This window comes from Coregonus lavaretus, assembly GCF_964263955.1.
Source record: "Coregonus lavaretus genome assembly, chromosome: 2".
Taxonomy (NCBI): Eukaryota; Metazoa; Chordata; class Actinopteri; order Salmoniformes; family Salmonidae; genus Coregonus; species Coregonus lavaretus.
In genome coordinates, this window is record NC_139989.1 from 534,701 (window position 1) to 549,614 (window position 14,914).

Below are 14,914 nucleotides of genomic sequence, written 5' to 3' on the forward strand. Positions count from 1 at the left end.
TGGTTGGGAGAAGTTGCTCTTGGAGAATGTGTAGGTACCATTCTTTATTCATGGCTGTGTTCTTAGGCAAAATTGTGAATGAGCCCACTCCCTTGGCTGAGATGCAACCCCAGGATGCTTTACTGTTGGCATGACACAGGACTGATGGTAGCGCTCACCTTGTCTTCTCCGGACAAGGTGTTTTCCGGATGCCCCAAACAATCGGAAAGGGGATTCATCAGAGAAAATGACTTTACCCCAGTCCTCAGCAGTCCAATCCCTGTACCTTTTGCAGAATATCAGTCTGTCCCTGATGTTTTTCCTGGAGAGAAGTGGCTTCTTTGCTGCCCTTCTTGACACCAGGCCACCCTCCAAAAGCCTTCGCCTCACTGTGCGTGCAGATGCACTCGCACATGCCTGCTGCCATTCCTGAGCAAGCTCTGCACTGGTGGTGCCCCGATCCCGCAGCTGAATCAACTTTAGGAGACGGTCCTGGCGCTTGCTGGACTTTCTTGGGCGCCCTGACGCCTTCTTCACAACAATTGAACCTCTCTCCTTGATGTTCTTGATGATCCGATAAATGGTTGATTTAGGTGCAATCTTACTAGCAGCAATATCCTTGCCTGTGAAGCCCTTTTTGTGCAAAGCAATGATGACGGCACGTGTTTCCTTGCAGGTAACCATGGTTAACAGAGGAAGAACAATGATTTCAAGCACCACCCTCCTTTTAAAGCTTACAGTCTGTTATTCTAACTCAATCAGCATGACAGAGTTATCTCCAGCCTTGTCCTCGTCAACACTCTCACATGTGTTAACGAGAGAATCACTGACATGATGGCAGCTGGTCCTTTTGTGGCAGGGCTGAAATGCAGTGGAAATGTTTTTTGGGGATTAAGTTCATTTTCGTGGCAAAGAGGGACTTTGCAATTAATTGCATTTAATCTGATCACTCTTCATGACATTCTGGAGTATATGCAAATTGCCATCATCGAAACTGAGGCAGCAGACTTTGAATAGTATTTGTGTCATTCTCAAAACTTTTGACCACGACTGTATATTCTGTAATATTATCTATCGGTCTATCTCTTATAGTATATTCTGTTATATTATCTATGGGTCTATCTATATAGTTAGTTGATGGAAATGAGATGCCATGGAAATGAATGTGATGTTGGTGGGTATTGGGTTAGTTAGGGTTGGTTGGTGGTTATTGGGTTAGTTAGGGTTGGTTAGTGGGTATTGGGTTAGTTAGGGTTGGTTGGTGGGTATTGGGTTAGTTAGGGTTGGTTGGTGGGTATTGGCTTAGTTAGGGTTGGTTGGTGGGTATTGGGATAGTTAGGGTTGGTTGGTGAGTATTGGGTTATTTAGAGTTAGGGTTGGTTGGTGGGTATTGGGTTAGTTTGGGTTAGTTAGGGTTGGTTGGTATTGGGTTAGTTAGGGTTGGTTGGTGGGTATTGGGTTAGTTAGGGTTATGGTTGGTTGGTGGGTATTGGGTTAGTTAGGGTTATGGTTGGTTGGTGGGTATTGGGTTAGTTAGGGTTGGTTGGTATTGGGTTAGTTCGGGTTAGTTAGGGTTATGGTTGGTTGGTGGGTATTGGGTTAGTTAGGGTTGGTTGGTATTGGGTTAGTTAGGGTTGGTTGGTTGGTATTGGGTTAGTTAGGGTTGGTTGGTATTGGGTTAGTTAGGGTTAGTTGGGGTTAGGGTTGGTATTGGTTAAGGAGTAATGGTAGTGGTGGTACTATTGATATAAGCACTTTGGGTCAGAATGGGGTTGCAACATTCCGGGATCCTCCAACCAGGATTTATAGAAAACCAGGGAATGTGTTCAATGTTCCTGGAATTTCGTAACAAGAGAGAGTAGTATTGAATAGGTACTATTAGGCAGAAGGCATTACTTTACAGCCAGCCCTTTATCGAGTCTTTGTGCCACGTCCCTCCAAGCACTCTAAGATGTGTGTTGATGGATCGGTGCTTGATTGGCTCACAATCAATATATTTACTGTATCTTAGAGAGGTTTCATTAGAGAAGGATAAAGGTCCCTAGTATCAGATCTGAAGGATTGTGGGTAGGGGAACTAGGTCTTAATTGTGTGAGTATGTTTAGAATCAGAGGTTTTTCATGAACAAGTACTTACTGGCCAATTCTGATTGATCAAATGCTTTGAATCTGTGTGAGCACAAGTCTAACATGGTAATGGATATGTTACACTCAAAGGAAAGAGTGAAAACAGTGAAAGAGAAGGGACATTTAAAAGGACCCTGTTTAGTTACATGTCTTTAAACAAGTCCTTAAACCAGGGTATGTTGGAACTGATGAGTTGGTGCTTAGAAGTGTGATTGTTTGCATTCTACGTTCGTTGTAACTAAAGCAAATGTTTGTCAAAAAGTGAAACTAGGTAGGTCCGGCCGGCCGGATAGGTTAGGGCCGGAACGTTGAGTGTTTTTGTAAAGCCTGTTGGGATTTGTAGTTCTTGGGATAAGCTAATAGAGGGAGGTTGTAGTCCAGCAGGGTTGATTCTGTGGCCTTCTTCAGATGGAAGAAAAGAGTTTTGAAATTCGACCTCGATGGAGATTGTACTTCTATATGTTCCCTCTGGCTAGTGAGAAGACAGGGTGTATATTAAGGATGATGAAGACAGATGTGTTCATACTAGAAGATAAAGGAGTTGTTTTCACAACGGAGGTCCATTGTTTCTTTATGTTTTGTTCTGGTGTTAAAACACCAGACGTTAAAATCAAATGTTTCAAAGTAAGAGAGGTTGGTGGTTCTGCACATGTAAGGTTGATTAATGGGTAAACTAATGTGAGTTAGTAAACGTCTTATTGTTAATGTTGACTTTCTTTCTCTTCATAATAGAAATCAACAATGTATTACCTTAATCAGAGCTGAAACAGCATCTTCTCCTGTCACACTATAAGGGTTTCCATGTATCCAACTACTGTCTCCTACTGCTGCATTCAGCCAGTCATACTGTGTCTGCCATTCGCTGATTCTATACTTTACAATGTAAACCCAATGTCTTAGTTGACTGGTCTACATAGACCATGACTATACAGTGGTAGTTAGATATATAAACACCATACTAAAACAATGAGCACCGTAGTGTTTAGAGGTGCTATTAACATTACACTGTCATTTCTGTCATTTATCCTATCGGTTCGTGTTTATCGTGTGTAACACAGGAGACTAATACAGCATTTCAATATTAAACCATATAGATCAATTATTCCAAAACTGTTTAGTGTTTTTATTCCTGTGTGTAGAGAGGAGTGACGTTTGAATTACATGTTTTGGTTCTGTATCCAATGTTTCAATTAAATGTTTGAAATTAATGTTATTTTTTATTGACGGCATCCACTGGCTGCAACTCTTCTATACTGTGTTGATAATAATAATAATAATAATAATATGCCATTTAGCAGACGCTTTTATCCAAAGCGACTTACAGTCATGCATGCATAAATTTTTTGTGTATGGGTGGTCCCGGGGATCGAACCCACTACCTTGGCGTTACAAGCGCCGTGCTCTACCAGCTGAGCTACAGAGGACCACTAGACAGGGTTGATCATGGTGAGTTGGATGGTAGACAGGGTTGATCATGGTGAGTTGGATGGTAGACAGGGTTGATCATGGTGATGGTGAGTTGGCTGGTAGACAGGGTTGATCATGAGGATGGTGAATTGTCCTCAGACATAGTTATTGATACCGCTGGTGTATACCGCTGGTGTAGCAGCTGTAGAGACTGCCCTCTGTAGGACCACTACTGCCCTCTGTAGGACCACTACTGCCCTCTGTAGGACCACTACTGCCCTCTGTAGGACCACTACTGCCCTCTGTAGGACCACTACTGCCCTCTGTAGGACCACTACTGCCCTCTGTAGGACCACTACTGCCCTCTGTAGGACCACTACTGCCCTCTGTAGGACCAGTACTGCCCTCTGTAGGACCACTACTGCCCTCTGTAGGACCACTACTGCCCTCTGTAGGACCACTACTGCCCTCTGTAGGACCACTACTGCCCTCTGTAGTACTGCCCTCTGTAGGACCACTACTGCCCTCTGTAGGACCACTACTGCCCTCTGTAGTACTGCCCTCTGTAGGACCACTACTGCCCTCTGTAGGACCACTACTGCCCTCTGTAGGACCACTACTGCCCTCTGTAGTACTGCCCTCTGTAGGACCACTACTGCCCTCTGTAGGACCACTCCTGCCCTCTGTAGTACTGCCCTCTGTAGGACCACTACTGCCCTCTGTAGGACCACTACTGCCCTCTGTAGGACCACTACTGCCCTCTGTAGGACCACTACTGCCCTCTGTAGGACCACTACTGCCCTCTGTAGGACCACTACTGCCCTCTGTAGTACCACTACTGCCCTCTGTAGGACCACTACTGCCCTCTGTAGGACCAGTACTGCCCTCTGTAGGACCAGTACTGCCCTCTGTAGGACCACTACTGCCCTCTGTAGGACCAGTACTGCCCTCTGTAGGACCACTACTGCCCTCTGTAGGACCACTACTGCCCTCTGTAGGACCACTACTGCCCTCTCTGAACCCAGGGACACATTCAGCAAGGCACAACATCTTGGAACAACATCTTGGAACCTTCAGACAGAAATATGTTATGTAGACCAAGGAATTGTATCGGCTCTATTTGTGGCATTTCTATCTGCAACTTTCAACAACGTTTGGAAACTGGACGTGGTTCAGCTCTCATCTGGCTCCTGTGCCACACTGAGGGATTTACTATAGGATGGACTTTTAATGGATGGATTCAACAATAACACAGACGGTTTATCTTCAATTAGACTGTTTTATTTCACACAATTTATCTACACAGTGAAAAACGTAAATTCTTTCCCCCCTCCAGGAGTCTACTCTACGTATGCTCTTGTGAACTGCTAGCATTATGTGAGTTAGACTGTTAAACTCAGAGCAGATGTTTTGGGCCCGGTACTGGGTCCGGCGAGTTTGGGGGGTACCAGAGGGCATCATAGATGAACAGATTATAACATATACAATATAAAAAAGTGTTGTAATAATAGAGTCCTCTAGTCGAGTTGTGATACGAGTCCTTTAGACATGTTGATAGAGTCCTCTAGACGTGTTGATAATAGAGTCCTCTAGACGAGTTGATAATAGTCCTTGAGATGTGTTGTGATAATAGTCCTTTAGATGTGTATATAATAGTATTTTAGATGTGTTGATAATAGAGTCCTCTAGATGTGTTGTGATAATTGTCCTTTAGATGTGTTGATAATAGTCTTTTAGATGTGTTGATAATAGAGTCCTCTAGATATGTTGTGATAATAGTCCTCTAGATGTGTTGATAATAGAGTCCTCTAGATGTGTTGTGATAATAGTCCTTTAGATGTGTTGATAATAGAGTCCTCTAGACGTATTGTGATAATAGTCCTTTAGATGTGTTGTGATAATAGTCCTTTAGATGTGTTGATAATAGAGTCCTCTAGATGTGTTGTGATAATAGTCCTTTAGATGTGTTGATAATAGAGTCCTCTAGATGTGTTGTGATAATAGTCCTTTAGATGTGTTGATAATAGAGTCCTCTAGATGTGTTGTGATAATAGTCTTTTAGATGTGTTGATAATAGAGTTCTCTAGATGTGTTGTGATAATAGTCCTTTAGATGTGTTGATAATAGAGTCCTCTAGATGTGTTGTGATAATAGTCCTTTAGATGTGTTGATAATAGAGTCCTAGATATGTTGTGATAATAGTCCTTTAGATGTGTTGATAATAGAGTTCTCTAGATGTGTTGTGATAATAGTCCTTTAGATGTGTTGATAATAGAGTCCTCTAGATGTGTTGTGATAATAGTCCTTTAGATGTGTTGATAATAGAGTCCTAGATATGTTGTGATAATAGTCCTTTAGATGTGTTGATAATAGAGTCCTCTAGATGTGTTGTGATAATAGTCCTTTAGATGTGTTGATAATAGAGTCCTCTAGATGTGTTGTGATAATAGTCATTTAGATATGTTGATAAGAGTTCTCTAGATGTGTTGTGATAATAGTCCTTTAGATGTGTTGATAATAGAGTCCTCTAGATGTGTTGTGATAATAGTCCTTTAGATGTGTTGATAATAGAGTCCTCTAGATGTGTTGTGATAATAGTCCTTTAGATGTGTTGATAATAGAGTCCTCTAGATGTGTTGTGATAATAGTCCTTTAGATGTGTTGATAATAGAGTTCTCTAGATGTGTTGTGATAATAGTCCTTTAGATGTGTTGATAATAGAGTCCTCTAGATGTGTTGTGATAATAGTCCTTTAGATGTGTTGATAATAGAGTCCTCTAGATGTGTTGTGATAATAGTCCTTTAGACGTGTTGGTAATAGTATTTTAGATGTGTTGCGGTGTTGGAAGAGGTGCAGCTCTTGTGGTTCCAGTCTTTTGACCTGCAGTAAAGTGTCAGAGACGGGCGGAGGTGTGGTGTGGAATCAAATGCAGGATGCAGATGCAAGTCCAAAATACTTTAATAAAGTCCACAGAATGAACGGCTACAAACAGAGCCGGAAGAACAAGGAAAATAACGCACTCAGCGTAAAAATACAACAAACGCACAACAGTGCGGACTCTCTATAAAAATAGAGCACAAACTGACTGGCAACACCTGCTGACATAGAACAACTACACACAACCACAAGACAGAAACAACGAGAACTTAAAGGACACATAATCAAGACAAAATGAGCAACAGGTGTACCAAAACAGACCAAACCAAACACACACAGAAACAACGAACGGTGGCAGCTAGTACTCCGGGGACGACGACCGCCGAAGCCTGCCCGAACAAGGAGAAGGAGCAGCCTCGGCAGAAACCATGACATAAAGCCACTCAACATATACATTCCAGTCTTTCAAGCTTTACTAAAACAGAGATGCTATTTATTTATTTGTTTAATCTTTTTATTTGTTATACAGTACCAGTCAAAAGTTTGGACACACCTACTCATTCAAGGGTTTTTCTTTATTTTTACTATTTTATACATTGTAGAATAATAGTGAAGATATCAAAACTATGAAATAACACATATGGAATCATGTAGTAACCAAACAAGTGTTAAACAAATTGATGAAAGAAAAACCATTGAATGAGTAGCTGTGTCCAAACTTTGGACTGGTACTGTATATATATTTCTCCCCAATTTTGTGATATCCAATTGCGATCCAATTATGATCTTGTCTCATCGCTGCAACTCCCCAACGGGCTCGGGAGTGGCGAAGGTCGAGTCATGCGTCCTCTGAAACTTAACCTGGAAGCCAGCTGCACCAATTTGTCAGAGGAAACACCGTTCAACTGACGACTGAAGTCAGCCTGCAGGTGCCCGGACCGCCATAAGGAGTCGCTAGAGCGCGATGAGCCAAGTAAAGCTCCCCCGGCCAAGCCCTCCCCTAACCCGGACGACGCTGGGCCAATTGTGCGCCACCCTATGGGACTCCCGGTCACGGCCGGTTGTGATACAGCCTGGAATCTAATCCGGGGGTCTGTAGTGACGCCTCAAGCACTGAGATGCAGTGCCTTAGACCGCTGCGCCACTCGGGAGGCCCCAGAGATGCTTTTCCATGTGACCTCCCACTAACTCCCTCCAGGTCAAACACAGATGTCATGGGTTGGAACAGGTGGCACTGTGAGGAGTGTAACATCTTTAAAACTTGGTGAGTCTCATGGTGTTGAGGAGTGTTACATCTTGGTGCGTCGGAGTGTGTTGAGTGTTACATCTTGGTGAGTCGGAGAGTGTTGAGTGTTACATCTTGGTGAGTCGGAGAGTGTTGAGTGTTACATCTTGGTGAGTCGGAGCGTGTTGAGTGTTACATCTTGGTGAGTCGGAGCGTGTTGAGTGTTACATCTTGGTGAGTCGGAGCGTGTTGAGTCGCGCCCCCAGGATGGTGGCCCCAGAGGCATATTGGATCTCCCGCAGGACGCCCACCCACTTCCTTTCCCCCTCGTCATACCTGTAGGAGGAAAGGACAGGACATCAGGTAAGAGGACAGAACAGGATGTTAGGTAAGAGAACAGAACAGGGTGTTAGGTAAGAGAACAGAACAGGATGTTAGGTAAGAGGACAGAACAGGATGTTAGGTAAGAGAACAGAACAGGATGTTAGGTAAGAGGACAGAACAGGATGTTAGGTAAGAGAACAGAACAGGCCGTCAGGTAAGAGAACAGAACAGGATGTTAGGTAAGAGGACAGAACAGGATGTTAGGTAAGAGAACAGAACAGGATGTTAGGTAAGAGGACAGAACAGGATGTTAGGTAAGAGAACAGAACAGGATGTTAGGTAAGAGGACAGAACAGGATGTTAGGTAAGAGAACAGAACAGGATGTTAGGTAAGAGGACAGAACAGGCCGTCAGGTAAGAGAACAGAACAGGGTGTTAGGTAAGAGGACAGAACAGGCCGTCAGGTAAGAGAACAGAACAGGATGTTAGGTAAGAGGACAGAACAGGATGTTAGGTAAGAGAACAGAACAGGATGTTAGGTAAGAGGACAGAACAGGATGTTAGGTAAGAGAACAGAACAGGATGTTAGGTAAGAGGACAGAACAGGCCGTCAGGTAAGAGAACAGAACAGGATGTTAGGTAAGAGGACAGAACAGGATGTTAGGTAAGAGGACAGAACAGGATGTTAGGTAAGAGAACATAACAGGATGTTAGGTAAGAGAAAAGAACAGGTTGTTAGGTAAGAGGACAGAACAGGACGTCAGGTATGAGGACAGATGAGGACAGAACAGGAGTCTGTAGTGACCATAGGTCTTGTAGTGAAATGATTTGGAGCATTTGTGGCCCAGTGTGTCAGTGTTGCTATCAGCACTTTAACCAGAGCCCTGATCCTCCCTGCCAGGCGTCTGTGTGTTCCTCACCTCCAGATGTCGTTCATCTCCTTGGGGAGGAGTTCCTCCTTGTCCTCGCTGGGCATCATGGCGAAGCCTCCGACAGCGTAGAGACCCCCGGCCACCGATGCCAGACTGAGAGAGCTACGACCCTGAGGGAACTCCACAAAGTCTGACCACCTGGCGATACAGATTAGGGGTTTAACAGCCATATGAGTAGAGGTAAATCAATCACTGTTCATTGTTATCGAATCATCATCAGCTCCCAGAGAGAATATGTTGGCAGGACAGTTAACTCAGACTTCATAGCACTTTCAGCAATGTGAAATCTGACTTGTTGGTATTACTGTGGTAGACCTCCATGAAGTCTGACACACACACTGAGGCTGCAGGCCTGCTACTGACCTGTTTGTTTTGATGTCGTAGACCTCCACGGTGTCCGTCAGGCCGGTGTCTGTAACGCCTGCTGCTACGTAGATCTTGTCTTTATGGATGGTGGCTCCGAACAGAGAGCGGGCCAGCTGCATCGGAGCCAGCTCCTTCCACTCAAACCGCTGTGCATCGTACGCACACATCCTCCCCATCACCTTCCTACAGGACAGACACATCCTCCTCATCACCTTGCTACAGAACAGACACATCCTCCTCATCACCTTCCTACAGACACATCCTCCTCATCACTTTCCTACAGAACAGACACATCCTCCTCATCACCTTCCTACAGGACAGACACATCCTCCTCATCACCTTCCTACAGAACAGACACATCCTCCTCATCACCTTCCTACAGAACAGACACATCCTCCTCATCACCTTCCTACAGAACAGACACATCCTCCTCATCACCTTCCTACAGAACAGACACATCCTCCTCATCACCTTCCTACAGGACAGACACATCCTCCCCATCACCTTCCTACAGAACAGACACATCCTCCTCATCACCTTCCTACAGAACAGACACATCCTCCTCATCACCTTCCTACAGGACAGACACATCCTCCTCATCACCTTCCTCCAGAACAGACACATCCTCCTCATCACCTTCCTACAGAACAGACACATCCTCCTCATCACCTTCCTACAGGACAGACACATCCTCCTCATCACCTTCCTACAGGACAGACACATCCTCCTTATCACCTTCCTACAGACACATCCTCCTCATCACCTTCCTACAGACACATCCTCCTCATCACCTTCCTACAGAACAGACACATCCTCCTCATCACCTTCCTACAGAACAGACACATCCTCCTCATCACCTTCCTACAGAACAGACACATCCTCCTCATCACCTTCCTACAGGACAGACACCTCCTCATCACCTTCCTACAGGACAGACACATCCTCCTCATCACCTTCCTACAGAACAGACACATCCTCCTCATCACCTTCCTACAGAACAGACACATCCTCCTCATCACCTTCCTACAGAACAGACACATCCTCCTCATCACCTTCCTACAGAACAGACACATCCTCCTCATCACCTTCCTACAGACACATCCTCCTCATCTCCTTCCTACAGACACATCCTCCTCATCACCTTCCTACAGAACAGACACATCCTCCTCATCACCTTCCTACAGAACAGACACATCCTCCTCATCACCTTCCTACAGACACATCCTCCTCATCACCTTCCTACAGACACATCCTCCTCATCACCTTCCTCCAGGACAGACACATCCTCCTCATCACCTTCCTACAGAACAGACACATCCTCCCCATCACCTTCCTACAGACACATCCTCCTCATCACCTTCCTACAGAACAGACACATCCTCCTCATCACCTTCCTACAGACACATCCTCCTCATCTCCTTCCTACAGACACATCCTCCTCATCACCTTCCTACAGAACAGACACATCCTCCTCATCACCTTCCTACAGAAAAGACACATCCTCCTCATCTCCTTCCTACAGACACATCCTCCTCATCACCTTCCTACAGAACAGACACATCCTCCTCATCACCTTCCTACAGGACAGACACATCCTCCTCATCACCTTCCTACAGGACAGACACATCCTCCTCATCACCTTCCTACAGGACAGACACATCCTCCTCATCACCTTCCTACAGACACATCCTCCTCATCAACTTCCTACAGAACAGACACATCCTCCTCATCACCTTCCTACAGAACAGACACATCCTCCTCATCACCTTCCTACAGGACAGACACATCCTCCTCATCACCTTCCTACAGAACAGACACATCCTCCTCATCACCTTCCTACAGAACAGACACATCCTCCTCATCACCTTCCTACAGAACAGACACATCCTCCTCATCACCTTCCTACAGGACAGACACATCCTCCTCTTCACCTTCCTACAGAACAGACACATCCTCCTCATCACCTTCCTACAGAACAGACACATCCTCCTCATCACCTTCCTACAGAACAGACACATCCTCCTCATCACCTTCCTACAGGACAGACACATCCTCCTCATCACCTTCCTCCAGAACAGACACATCCTCCTCATCACCTTCCTACAGAACAGACACATCCTCCTCATCACCTTCCTACAGAACAGACACATCCTCCTCATCACCTTCCTCCAGGACAGACACATCCTCCTCATCACCTTCCTACAGACACATCCTCCTCATCACCTTCCTACAGACACATCCTCCTCATCACCTTCCTACAGAACAGACACATCCTCCTCATCACCTTCCTACAGAACAGACACATCCTCCTCATCACCTTCCTACAGGACAGACACATCCTCCTCATCACCTTCCTACAGAACAGACACATCCTCCTCATCACCTTCCTACAGAACAGACACATCCTCCTCATCACCTTCCTACAGAACAGACACATCCTCTTCATCACCTTCCTACAGAACAGACACATCCTCCTCATCACCTTCCTACAGAACAGACACATCCTCCTCATCACCTTCCTACAGGACAGACACATCCTCCTCATCACCTTCCTACAGGACAGACACATCCTCCTCATCACCTTCCTACAGGACAGACACATCCTCGTCATCACCTTCCTACAGAACAGACACATCCTCCTCATCACCTTCCTACAGAACAGACACATCCTCCTCATCACCTTGCTACAGAACAGACACATCCTCCTCATCACCTTCCTACAGGACAGACACATCCTCCTCATCACCTTCCTACAGAACAGACACATCCTCCTCATCACCTTCCTACAGACACATCCTCCTCATCACCTTCCTACAGAACAGACACATCCTCCTCATCACCTTCCTACAGACACATCCTCCTCATCACCTTCCTACAGGACAGACACATCCTCCTCATCACCTTCCTACAGAACAGACACATCCTCCTCATCACCTTCCTACAGAACAGACACATCCTCCTCATCACCTTCCTACAGGACAGACACCTCCTCATCACCTTCCTACAGGACAGACACATCCTCCTCATCACCTTCCTACAGACACATCCTCCTCATCACCTTCCTACAGAACAGACACCTCCTCATCACCTTCCTACAGGACAGACACATCCTCCTCATCACCTTGCTACAGAACAGACACATCCTCATCATCACCTTCCTACAGAACAGACACATCCTCCTCATCACCTTCCTACAGAACAGACACATCCTCCTCTTCACCTTCCTACAGAACAGACACATCCTCCTCATCACCTTCCTACAGGACAGACACATCCTCCTCATCACCTTCCTACAGAACAGACACATCCTCCTCATCACCTTCCTACAGAACAGACACATCCTCCTCATCTCCTTCCTACAGAACAGACACATCCTCCTCATCACCTTCCTACAGGACAGACACATCCTCCTCATCACCTTCCTACAGAACAGACACATCCTCCTCATCACCTTCCTACAGAACAGACACATCCTCCTCATCACCTTCCTACAGAACAGACACATCCTCCTCATCACCTTCCTACAGAACAGACACATCCTCCTCATCACCTTCCTACAGAACAGACACATCCTCCTCATCACCTTCCTACAGAACAGACACATCCTCCTCATCACCTTCCTACAGAACAGACACATCCTCCTCATCACCTTCCTACAGGACAGACACATCATCCTCATCACCTTCCTACAGGACAGACACATCCTCCTCATCACCTTCCTACAGGACAGACACATCCTCGTCATCACCTTCCTACAGAACAGACACATCCTCCTCATCACCTTCCTACAGAACAGACACATCCTCCTCATCACCTTGCTACAGAACAGACACATCCTCCTCATCACCTTCCTACAGGACAGACACATCCTCCTCATCACCTTCCTACAGAACAGACACATCCTCCTCATCACCTTCCTACAGACACATCCTCCTCATCACCTTCCTACAGAACAGACACATCCTCCTCATCACCTTCCTACAGACACATCCTCCTCATCACCTTCCTACAGGACAGACACATCCTCCTCATCACCTTCCTACAGAACAGACACATCCTCCTCATCACCTTCCTACAGAACAGACACATCCTCCTCATCACCTTCCTACAGGACAGACACCTCCTCATCACCTTCCTACAGGACAGACACATCCTCCTCATCACCTTCCTACAGACACATCCTCCTCATCACCTTCTACAGAACAGACATCCTCCTCATCACCTTCCTACAGAACAGACACATCCTCCTCATCACCTTCCTACAGGACAGACACATCCTCCTCATCACCTTCCTACAGACACATCCTCCTCATCACCTTCCTCCAGGACAGACACATCCTCCTCATCACCTTCCTACAGAACAGACACATCCTCCTCATCACCTTCCTACATTGACAGACACCTCCTCCTCATCACCTTCCTACAGACTGTACACATCCTCCTCATCACCTTCCTACAGAACAGACACCTCCTCATCACCTTCCTACAGGACAGACACATCCTCCTCATCACCTTCCTACAGACACATCCTCCTCATCACCTTCCTACAGAACAGACACATCCTCCTCATCACCTTCCTACAGAACAGACACATCCTCCTCATCACCTTCCTACAAGAACAGACACATCCTCCTCATCACCTTCCTACAGAACAGACACATCCTCCTCATCACCTTCCTACAGACAGACACATCCTCCTCATCACCTTCCTACAGGACAGACACATCCTCCTCATCACCTTCCTACAGGACAGACACATCCTCCTCATCACCTTCCTACAGAACAGACACATCCTCCTCATCACCTTCCTACAGAACAGACACATCCTCCTCATCACCTTCCTACAGACAGACACCATCCTCCTCATCACCTTCCTACAGAACAGACACATCCTCCTCATCACCTTCCTACAGGACAGACACATCCTCCTCATCACCTTCCTACAGGACAGACACATCCTCCTCATCACCTTCCTACAGAACAGACACATCCTCCTCATCACCTTCCTACAGAACAGACACATCCTCCTCATCACCTTCCTACAGGAACAGACACATCCTCCTCATCACCTTCCTACAGGAACAGCACATCCTCCTCATCACCTTCCTACAGGACAGACACATCCTCCTCATCACCTTCCTACAGGACAGACACATCCTCCTCATCACCTTCCTACAGGACAGACACATCCTCCTCATCACCTTCCTACAGAACAGACACATCCTCCTCATCACCTTCCTACAGGACAGACACATCCTCCTCATCACCTTCCTACAGAACAGACACATCCTCCTCATCACCTTCCTACAGAACAGACATCCTCCTCATCACCTTCCTACAGACAGACACATCCTCCTCATCACCTTCCTACAGGACAGACACATCCTCCTCATCACCTTCCTACAGAACAGACACATCCTCCTCATCACCTTCCTACAGGACAGACACATCCTCCTCATCACCTTCCTACAGACAGACACATCCTCCTCATCACCTTCCTACAGAACAGACACATCCTCTCATCACCTTCCTACAGAACAGACACATCTCCTCATCACCTTCCTACAGGACAGACACATCCTCCTCATCACCTTCCTACAGGACAGACACATCCTCCTCATCACCTTCTACAAACACATCCTCCTCATCAACCTTCTACAAGGACAGACACATCCTC

The 14,914-nt window shown here is 46.0% G+C and overlaps 1 protein-coding gene across 1 annotated transcript in view; it reads right to left on the minus strand.

The window, feature by feature from the left end:
- Positions 1–7,839: 7,839 nt before the first annotated feature.
- Positions 7,840–14,914, minus strand: part of LOC311103901 (kelch-like protein 40b) — a gene marked incomplete at both ends in the record, with an annotated part of 21,606 nt that continues 14,531 nt past the window's right edge. Inside the window, 3 exons of the mRNA XM_084145529.1 lie at positions 7,840–7,951; positions 8,860–9,009; positions 9,235–9,420. Of these exons, the coding sequence (XP_084001655.1) occupies positions 7,840–7,951; positions 8,860–9,009; positions 9,235–9,420 (448 nt within the window). The remainder of the gene's footprint in view (positions 7,952–8,859; positions 9,010–9,234; positions 9,421–14,914) is intronic.